Below are 10,922 nucleotides of genomic sequence, written 5' to 3' on the forward strand. Positions count from 1 at the left end.
TACCAGGAGAGAGAGAGTAATTGTAATGGAGCGGACGCTGACATCAACTGAATCTAACAACGCCGCGTCGGAGAAATATCTTTTATTGACGGAACCTCCAAGGGTCTATGGAATCTCAGTTCGTTCATTAAACTTGAAAGCTCATAAAAACTGAAATAAAGTAAAAGCTCAGGCCTGAAATAATCCTGAAATAAGCCTGGAATATGCCTGAAATAAGCCTGAAATAAGCCATTACCGTATGGCATACACTAATCGAAATGTCCTAAACTGGAACACGCAGGGCGTGTATACAGATATATCAAAACTAAAATATCCTAAGCGAAAGAAAACCACCTTTGATTGCACACGTTTTGGTATATAACTACAAAAATAAACAAGATGACATACCTCTTTCCCCGCTCTGTTATTCTAATATTTCCACAATCCTTCAATCTATCTTCTCTTCTGACTTTACTTGCAACTCAAAGAGATTCCTGGAAAAGCATTTCTCAATACAGTTGCTTTGTTTGTTTGCTTTTTCTTTCAAATGTGAATTTTTTTTATTTTCCTCCGCTCCAGGATGTTAATACATATGTAACATTATGAGTATACAGCCGGTTGGTAAACTACCTACGAGAAAGAAAGTTGAATCTTGATTCTAAGTAATTGGAGATGAGAGGAGAGCTCCAGTTAGTTTATTCAGCCCTTCACCTTTTTAAACTCCACAGCGCTGATTGTCGAAGAATCCGTCTCAGGGGTTATTTATGGACTAGTTCAGGGGTGGGGGATTGACGACTGACGGGAATATTAGACAGAGGTATTTTCAGCAGCTGCAGACCTCCATTGACGTTCCTGTTGTTATTTTTAACGGATTTTCGAGTAAAGGGAATGTTTTCCTCTTAAAATGTAATATATGATGTCAGTCTCGGTTGAAATTTTATTCTACTGAGCATGAATGATAATTTCAGTTTGGGAAAATGAGCCAAAATTGAAAGAAATGATAACGCTTGTTTTAATTTCCTGCCATTAAATTCGGTAACCTCTGCTGTAGCTGCATATGTCAGTGTCTTTAAACCATCTTTGCTTCATCATAGAAACTCTGTAGCTACTGGAATACGAAATTTGTCAACCATCTGTTTCTTGCGCAGCGAAAGTTTGATTTAAACGAAGACAAGCAAGGGTAACTGGTCAAGTCGCCCGGAAGTCATCTCGCCCGAAGTCATGGCACCCGGAACCTGAGTGTATTAAAACATTAGATTCGCAGACTGTAAATTGGAAATGAAGCTGAGAAATATTTACCATTAAAGTGCCGTTTGTTTCCGGTTACACCATGAAGATGATGATCAGAATATAAATACGTTCTACTCTTAATGCGTCGTTCGTTTCTAACAACATGTGAAGCGTTTTTCGATTGGTTTGTACTCGTTTCGTAAACTTGAGAAACCTTATCTTTGTTTCTAGAAACACCATATGCAGTTTGACTACATAGAAATCGATCATATGGTCAGAATTGCAATATTCTTGAGTTACGACTGCTACCAAAGGGGAGCTTTGCTCGTTTCTTCAACATCAAGGTGCAGCATAGCTCTGTCTGTTTGGTATTCTATCGTTTAGACCCAGCCCGATTATGTTATATTATATACTATCTACCTGCGCACACGAATGGTATTTCCAAGTTACGTAAGCAATCGCGCATGCGGTTTGCTAACCAACCATACAATTGGGTGGGATAATTCTAAAATTATCACCACTAATCGGCGTTACCACCAGCGCCTTTGTTTGGAGACTTGGCATATTATCTCCGCCCACGCTCCTTTAAATCGTGACGATGACGGTTTGCTTCCTGACGCCTATTTACACCTCGTCAGAAAAAAGGCCGCTAATAAGTGATCATATAAAAGGACCTCTTGTTGCAGCGTTTAGATCACCCCTGATGAAGGCACTAGACAGGAGTGTCGAAACGTTAGGTCTATGAATTGTAACTTCTTCAGTTACATTCATTAAATCTGCAAACCAGAGTAGCATCAAACTATGTCCAAATCATAGAGTTATTCTATGCCTATGTATTGTTATTAGCCCATGCCATATGCCATATACCAATAAGACCTACTACATGTAGTGGCCCCAATAAAGTGACATTTTTAAAGTGTGGGCGCGTTTTTTTCGGGAGAAACCAGCTGCAAAGCATACAACGCTTTGCGAAATTGATTAAGTGAGAGACTTTTAGTTACTATGAATAATTCTGGTTTACTCCCCTGGTCTCTAACTCTTTCCCTAACTGCGAACTTTAAACATAAAAATATTTGTGCTCTGCATTTTGCCATTCTAAATAAGCTGATTTTTTTCCTAGGAGTAGGACTTCCTTTCTCTCACTTCTCATCAGTGTTTCAACTTAATGGCGTCTGTTGCATATGTAGAAGAAACATTACGTTCCACGAAAGAAAAGGCAAATTTTCAGCGTTTAACACGACTGTTAATGTACGGGGGTATCCAAATTTTGAGAGAAAATTTTGATTCTTGCCATCCTCCAGCTGATCTCCCGCTGAAGCTAGCAGACCCTGCCATACAAGCAAAGCTCAGGACCGCAAAGTTATTACCACCAGAGTGGAGAATCCTCTATCCTTCGCCTGGAGTATTTGGAAAGTCCTCTGATTTCGATATCACGTTAACTTTTAGATTGTTAAGAACAATATGCGGTCTTACCGCACCTTCAACTGGATGGAACAGTCTGCCAGCTAACACAGATCGTAGCATTTAGGCGGATTTGGTTCGGATAAAGTTTTTCCGGAATTCCGTATATGGTCACACTTCGAAAATGGAAATTACCGACTCCGATTTCCTCAAACTCTGGACGGAGATCAGGGAAGCTCTTTTGCGAATTGCCGGATCACTAAGTACTGCAAAGAAAGATGAATGGAATAAACGGATTGAAGATTTGCTCCACGATCCTTTAACTCCAGAAGCACAAAGATACGCCGAAGATCTGAAAGTATGGTACGAAAAAGACCTCGAGGTGAAATATTCAGTAATACAACTGGGAGATAGGGTGGATCAACTTCACTCCGATATGCAAGCCATTCGACAGGACTCTACAGATGTTAAGGATCAGGTTCGACTGGTTGATCTAAAACTTGGTAAGCATCGAAAATTACACAACTTCTTGAAGTTTTCTGTAAATACCCCGGTAGTTTTTCCGAGGAAAATTACAATAAAATTATAATAAGAATAAGAAAATTATAATAATACAAAGTTTTTTAGCGAGCAAAAATTGTAATCAAATTTTTGTTTTTTTCCCTTTTCCTTTATTCGCGCGAAAATCTATGCCTTTATATCCTGTCTATTCAAATGTTGTTTTTTCCCTTGATTTCTCCTATACGATTTATTGCAATCATTTCTTAGAGTAAAATTGATCTACCCGTTCTTTCCGTAGACTACTAGGCAATTCAAGAGAGGAAAAAAAGATTTTGGCATAAAAAATCAAATGGGTTGGGTTGAGGAAAATTTTCTAAGATTCTAAAATCAGTACCTTTCTTTTATTTTTATTTATATATTTTTTTTCAATTCATTTTAATTTTTTCTTATTGAATTGAATTCATTGTTCATTTTGTATGTACGGTCTGTGAAATATGTAAATTATTTTAATTTTTACCCCAGACGAGATTAAAATACAAATCGAAACGATGTCAATGTGCCTCGACGACCAACAAGGAGAAAACACAGAAGGAAATCCCTCGGATTCCTCAACTGTGACCCAAATTTGGAAATATCTTCTCCTGATTAAAAGGCCTATTGAGCAACTTCTTGAGTATTTAAAGGGCGTGCTAAGAGTAGAAGTCAAAGACCACAGGGAGGGAAGTTTGGTGATATCAGTGACCTGCAGCTCACTTCAGGCTCTTGAAAGACTTTGGGATGACTACTGCAGTGGTCATCTCAGTCAAGTAGTGCAACAATTACTCGTCACGCCTGAAGTTTTGAAGGAGCTTGGATTAAGTCGTTTGCAACTGAGAACCACGATTACCAAAGAGGAGTACGTAAGATATAAAGAAATTTTTCTGCGTGCAGATCAGGTAATTTCAACTGAGTGGTAAATACTTTTTTGTAGCTGATCAGTATTTTGTTCTGTATTTTTCTCGTTTACTACTGTAGCAGCATTCACAGTCAATATACAGTGGCTTTAGGAGTAAGCGTAAAGGCTGGTTTTTCCGTATACTGTCTCGCCCAACGAATATATCTGCCATCAAATATATCTGCCATCAAATATATCTGCCATCAAATATATCTGCCATCAAATATATCTGCCATCAAATATATCTGCCACAAAATATTTGGTGATGAAAGTGCTTTGTGATGGATTTACATTTAGGGTAAAAAATTGCCACATTTTCAAGGCGCTTTGATAACTCACGAAATCAAGTGGAAAAAGAATTTACCGTTTCCACGGTCCATCTTAAAAATATAATGACTATAGGAAGGCCAGCAAACTGAATGCAAAAGTGAGCAAATATAATACAATTCTTGGCTTCTATCACATTTCAGAGAATATCCCTAATATTGGCTATATGTTTAATTGCCAGTGAGTTTATCCCTTCCTTGTTTATGGTACTTCATGAACAAAACCACTTTAATATTTTTGCGGACCATTGAAAAAGGATGATCGATGGTAGCTTGTGGCCGACGAAAGAGTCCAAGTTTTATTTACTTTTTTTTCTAAGTCAGCTAGAGTTGACTATTTAACTCGATATTATTATTCACTGATGTTTTAGTGAAGTAATGAATTTTGATATTAACTTCCCTTTAATTTTCAGGCATCTCTTCAAGTCGTGACGCCGTCTAGAGAGAAACTAAATATTGCCGCCACTGAAGATATTGGTGATTCACTGTATTCAGGGAAAGTTCTTGGTGTCTCAACCACTGAATCTAGTTCTTTTTACGACATAAAGTCCTCTGTGATGGAGAAGGTAAAAAGTCTAGCGGTCACCCTTTATTAAGCGGTTGTAAATTCCCCTTAAACACGGTAATTTTAAATTTTCTTTCTTCTTTGGACTGCTAGCAAAAATATTTCGCAAGAACATCTCGCAAGTCATTTTCTGGTCAGCCTGTATTTAACGGTCACCCCACCATTCCTGGTGGGTGGCCGCTAAATGTGCATGTAAGGAAAAGTGTTCGTGACTACGCTTGCTTGATCAGTCAAAGAAACCACCATACTAAAGTAATTTTTGTCTAATAGTGAGTGACCGACATAGATAAATAGTATAGCTAAGTCTAAGTGTTATTGATGTTATTGATATTTTGCACAGAAATTTAATCAATCCATGCTCCACTTATTAGTCCTTTTCAGCGTTGACAGAGGCCAGGAAAGAAGTCAAGAGAAGGCAAACGCTCTTCCTAGAACTTAACGTGAGCACAGAGGCCCTTCTAAATATGATGAGTGACAAGGATTACGCTCTTCTGGAGCTGGGAGTGAAAAATCTCAGGAACCAATTAGCCTACCACATACAGAGATTAGAGAGAGAGGAATACCTCGTGCTTTTGTCAGGTTGATTTCTCCACACCTTTCGCTTCAGTAAAATATCTTTTTTAATGTTTTTCCTAATAACGCCTCCTTTGTCTTTATACGAACAAGGCTCTAGGCAGTTTCCCGTATAAGTCAAGATTCTTGTCATTCATGGTCGTAAAAACGATGTATATTTTTCATAAGAACCTAATCAGGACTCATTAAAGAGAACGATCTGGAAATTTAAACACAACCAATTTCATAGTTTTCTCAAAACTAATGATTATTTCCACAGGTGAAAGAGATCCGAAAAAGAGCGCGTTGCTGAGTCTAATTCTTGGGGAACAACCTCTCCCTGACTCCTTTTTTGGCACCTCTTCCGTTGTCTGCGAATTAAGATATGGAAAAACCCACAAGCTGGTAGCGCACTATAAAGACGCAGATCCTCAAACAGGCCTTCTTTCAAAGACTATCCAACCTGGCGAGATGGCTGGAAACTCTCAACATATCTTTCTTCAAAAAATCTCCTGGTTTTTTCAAAATGAAGTTCTGCAAGGTTCAGTTTTTGATAAAATTGAGATCTTTTGGCCAAACAACCTGCTTAAGGTTGGTAATTAGCTAGCGGAGAGCATATATTGTAAATTGTGACTTGAGGGTTGCTAAAGCTACCATCAAGCATTATTCTTGGCAAACTTAGGTCTTTCAATATATTGTTGATTGACGGATTATCTTTGACACCTAACATACATCGTTTTCGTTCGCAATCTAATCCTTCAGGAGAACAGTTGTAGCTTGATTTCTTGATCAGATAAAAAGTCAGAGATGTTAAAAAAAACAATTACAAAAATATTTATTAGAAAAAGAGTCATTTGACCCGTTTTAAGATTCACTTACCTCTCATCCTTCTCTCCTCTAGGAAGGAATCGTTGTAGTTGACAGTCCAGAATTTGGAAAATCACCGATCGTAGACGTGAAAGTAAAGGCGTACCTTTCTGAGGCCTTCGCAGTTATCTGCGTAATTGACAGTTTAACTCAGCAACAAAGGGTAAGCTGCATGGACAGGTGAAGTTAAAGCACCCGCAGCTTTTTCCATAGCAGGGCTTTCATCTGTTTAATTTTTGCAGCAAAATTTTTCAAATCATAAACCGACTAATACAATTATTCCGCGGCAGACAATGTCTTAGCCGCCCTTATATAGACGTATTTGACTAAATTGATAAGAAAAATTCGGCAGAAAGAATCCAAAATAGGAATGGTAAGCTATTATCATATTATTTTTAAAATAATCAATAATGTTACAGTTAACTTTATCATCATCATCAGTGTTATTATCATTCTTATACTGATCATAATTATCACCAATTACTTGAATCATTATTAATATTACCATGGCTGTAATCATTATCTTTATTACTATCATTTTAATGCCCAGAGAAACCATTTATAACAGCTTTTGCTAAAGGGTTTTTCCCGTTTAAATATGTTAATATTATTGTTATTATTATCATTATTATTACTCTCGAAAGAATTTTTAACTCCATGTGTACGTTTGTCCTTATAGATGAAAGAAACAATCAAACAATGCAGAAGATTATGTCTTGACCATCTGGAAACCGCGTCAATTTGTCCTCTGTTTCTATGTGCCAATTGGCATCAGTTATCTCAAAAGGAGGCTGATTCCATGAAAAATCACGTCGTCAGACAATTCAGAGAATACTGGCCTGAAGTAGACCCTGATTCTCAAATCATCCACATATCATCGCCTTACACCACAAACTATGGAACAGCTGTTGCGGAGTTTGTGTCGCTGATGGATGCTATAAAATCCAACGCCTTGCAAAACAATAAAGCAACACTGCAAATGCAGTGGAGGTAGGTTCTGTCATGAGTATAGAGGGTCTCAAAAAGCTGCGTGAAGATATTATGGTCCTAATTTACATTTTAATCTAGCTGGAGTTAGCAGTTTTCTTGATTAAGTGATGCAATCTTTTTCATCCCATTCTTACCTTTTTCTCGACTCCTTTTAAGAAGAACAAGTTATGTTGCCCTCATGTCTTGATCTAATGAGATTCATTCATGTGCACAGTGAAAATTATAATTTTACACATACGCAGAGGCATAGAAAAATTATAGGGCTTTATCTCTCTGGATGGTTATTGAAAAGTAATTTATAGAAAAAGTTTAGTAAAAGCCATATTTCCAAACGCCACATGGAATGACAGAGTATAAATTCAATGAACATTTTGGTGAGAAATAAACTTGAAATTTGCAAAATCTCCCAGGTGGCTTGACTCGGCCATTTCACGTATGGCTTACCACCTGAAAATGGTCATGGATCTCCTTTGTCCGTCCACCGATCGTAAAATCGTCTCTGATTTACATGCTGAACGCCTTCGTGACATTGAGATGTGGCTGTGCTCAGTTGAATACGAGTTGCAAGAGCATTTCAGAAAACTGGCAGAAGACGCCGTAAGGGTACTGTCCAACCACCTCCAGTCTTGCGAAGTTATGGAAAAATTTACCTCTTGGACGCTTGACGATATTCCACACGCTGGAGAAAGTTGGGAGGTGACCGAACATCTTATCAAAGATGCATTTCAGAAGCGACTGCAGAACACGATTGCCGCTTGGGAAGAAAAAAACCGAATTTTATCCTACACCCGCAGCTCTCTGGTCCAATTGTCCCACCAGCGATTTGATAAAGGGGAGAGTCTACTTCCATTTCGATACCTAGAGAAACCCGTCATCACGGATGCTGGTGCTAGTGGATCACAAACTTGCCAGTCTTCAAATGACTTCAGCGCAGCCCAAAAAGTTATGATCGGGCTGACAAGTCCAATTTCGGTTCCAGTCGGCCTAGCAGTTTTAGTTGGCAGCTTCCCACTCATGGGTGTCATGAAACTTAAAGAGAAAGCAACAAATTTTAAACGTTCGAGGGAATACGAAAGAGACAAACAGAGCTTTATCGTGCAAGCCTCCCGTGAATACCTTCGCAATGTGGCTCAAGAGCAACAGCTTTGGTTGTTCGTGGAGAAGGAGCTCAAAGATGTTCAGGTTTACCTTACGAAAGTTTCATCTTGTTTGCGTGAGCTCACAGCCGCCGAAAAAATACTATGTCAGCAGCTCAGAGATGAGACTCGCTCTGGGAAGGAAATTAAAGAATCCTATGGCCCCTTAGAAGAGATGAGTACTAGAATAAAGGAAAAGATGGCACTCTTTTCTATCAAAGAATTACAGAGAACGGAAATAAGTCGTAATGACTTAAAGTGGGATCGTGACGATCCAACTTCACTTCTTGGGAATGGAGCATTCGCCTCAGTTTATCGAGGAACATTCAGGTTACCAGGACAGAGCGAACCAACACAGGTAGCTGTGAAATTGTGGATTAGAGAACTAAACGAATCCACCGCAATTGGCTTCTTTTGTAAGGCAGAAACATTAAGGTTAGTGACTCTGGGCATTTTACACTGGAATGCATTTAGGGAAAAGTACCGTGCATGAAATAAAAATTAATAAATCTAGTTGCAGTTAATACATAAAGGAGGGCTGTCTAAAGAAGAATTTAATGTGATTTGACAGCAATAGAAATTAAGTTGATTTAGCTAGATTGGTATGATAACATAATAGTTGAAAAACGCCGGCACATTCGGGTACTTTGACATCCAAACAAAATTGAATAAAGGTCGATGCAATTATATCTTTTGTAGGAAGCTTGACTTTCCCTTCATTGTCAAGTTCTTTGGGAGAGCATTGCTGAAGGAAGTCGATCGATTGCGGGTGATCGACGTTTTGGAATTTTGCGAGGAAAACTTGATGAATCACATTTTTCAGAATCCTAAAAATATTCCTGGATTTTCCGGAATAACCTCTGCCAAGAAAAATGTACTGTGCTGGGCAAAGGACATAGCTGCTGCCATAGAGTTCGTACACAACCAGGGTATTGTTCACCGCGGACTCAAGCTGGAGAAAATTTTGGTGAGTTTCAGAATTTTTTAAGAATTTAATTTCTACAGTTGCTTCGATTTCAGTGTGTTTTTTAGGGTCAGTTCACCATTAATTATCTAATAAATTAGCCAGAAAATTAAGACTTACAAATTAAATGTAATAGTTGTTAAAATCCGCTTAAGTACTCTTTAATCAATCGTTCATAGTGTCAAGTGACGAACTGCGAGTGCTTCCACTCAATTTTGCAGAAGAGGCCTTGTTATAGCAACTGTGCTCATATTTTTCACCTCTTTTTATAGCTTTCGCACAGAAATGTCGTTAAGGTCTCTGGTTTTCGCCTTTCTGAAGAGGCTAAGATCATTGCAGACAAGATAACGGGAACTGATGCCTACCTTGCCCCGGAAGTGATCCGTTACAAAGAATACGATAACAAGGCTGACATATACAGTTTTGGTATAATGCTTTGGGAGATGTGGTATGGTAAGAGAGCTCTCCTTGAAGAAGAGGGACATGTGTCGGACCAAGAGGCTAAGGGTGCAAGACCTTCATATGTACAAGACGCGATCAAGCCTCCAACTGGCTGGCAGGATCTAATGCAGCGTTGTTGGGATGGAAAACCCCACATTCGACCTGATGCGGCAGAGTGTCACAAGCTATTGACTGTGCTCTCCCAGGAAGTTTACGAACCTCCTTTGTGAACACTGATCATGAAGTAATCATCTTAACGTATTTCATATTTAAAGCTGGAATCACAGACCAACAACAGCAATTGGCGGTCTGATTACAAACTCGTTCTGATTGCTATAGTAGATAGAAAAGAGTGAAATGCAAGGAAACATGCATTATGATGGAGTACAGTGCGCGGTAGACTGATGCCAGGTAAGAACCCATTTGTAAAGGGAAAAGAAAATGATTTCCCATAAAAGCTAAAGAAAAAAAACTTTTCTGGATGAAGATAAATCTGTGCTTGAAGACCGTCATGATTATTTATCATTTTTGCATCGAAAAAGGCAAGAGCAGTTTTTCTTATTCTTTTTCTTTTAATTTTTTTTCCTTTTTTTTCTGTCATCGCACGGTTTGTACCGCAGTTTCACAATCAGAAAAAAAAGTTGTAATGTGTGTAATACCGTCTGAGTTGACTGAAAATAGCTGCAGTCATCATCACATATAATGTATTCATATCTCTAGTATTGTACCAGTTTATTAACGGAAGATTTAAATCATGGAAATAAATGTATCTTATAGCCTGTTCTCAATAAATTCAAGCGTCTATTGCTTATCATTAAACGCGATGTACCTACAGTTACCATTTTACTTATGTGAACGAAAGAACTACGTTTTACAAAACAAATACAAACCTTTGCATTTCTCAGAGATCAAATCTTTGCGTTTCCATGACACACAACTAAAAAAATTTATCCCTCTGTAATTAGGGAACTTTTCCCTAGAAACATTTTGAAAAAGTTACAAAACATTTGTATACCTATTACTACTCGAAGTATAA

General features: G+C 38.2%; 1 protein-coding gene and 1 pseudogene across 1 annotated transcript; both read left to right on the forward strand.

Annotated features, from left to right (window-relative positions):
* Positions 1 to 2,374: 2,374 nt before the first annotated feature.
* Positions 2,375 to 3,417, forward strand: LOC131774929 (E3 ubiquitin-protein ligase DZIP3-like; annotated as a pseudogene).
* A 242-nt stretch (positions 3,418 to 3,659) lies between these two features.
* Positions 3,660 to 10,291, forward strand: LOC131774928 (uncharacterized). Its single transcript, XM_059091023.2, has 9 exons — positions 3,660 to 4,046; positions 4,785 to 4,937; positions 5,308 to 5,515; positions 5,769 to 6,079; positions 6,390 to 6,518; positions 7,035 to 7,345; positions 7,756 to 8,916; positions 9,181 to 9,448; positions 9,718 to 10,291. Exons 1-9 carry the CDS (start codon positions 3,660 to 3,662, stop codon positions 10,114 to 10,116), a joined length of 3,327 nt encoding a protein of 1,108 aa, XP_058947006.2. The 3' UTR covers positions 10,117 to 10,291.
* The last annotated feature ends 631 nt before the right edge of the window (positions 10,292 to 10,922 follow it).

Source organism: Pocillopora verrucosa, chromosome 6 (genome assembly GCF_036669915.1).
Source record: "Pocillopora verrucosa isolate sample1 chromosome 6, ASM3666991v2, whole genome shotgun sequence".
NCBI classification, from domain to species: Eukaryota; Metazoa; Cnidaria; class Anthozoa; order Scleractinia; family Pocilloporidae; genus Pocillopora; species Pocillopora verrucosa.

What these genes read in the sequence shown, in the direction of transcription:
- LOC131774928 (XM_059091023.2), top strand. Translation starts at nt 3,660, where the DNA reads ATGTCAATGTGCCTCGACGACCAACAAGGAGAAAACACAGAAGGAAAT. An exon ending in AGTCCTCTGTGATGGAGAAG is followed by an intron (nt 4,938 to 5,307) that starts GTAAAAAGTCTA and finishes TCCACTTATTAG; the next exon opens with TCCTTTTCAGCGTTGACAGA. An exon ending in GGCCAAACAACCTGCTTAAG is followed by an intron (nt 6,080 to 6,389) that starts GTTGGTAATTAG and finishes TCTCTCCTCTAG; the next exon opens with GAAGGAATCGTTGTAGTTGA.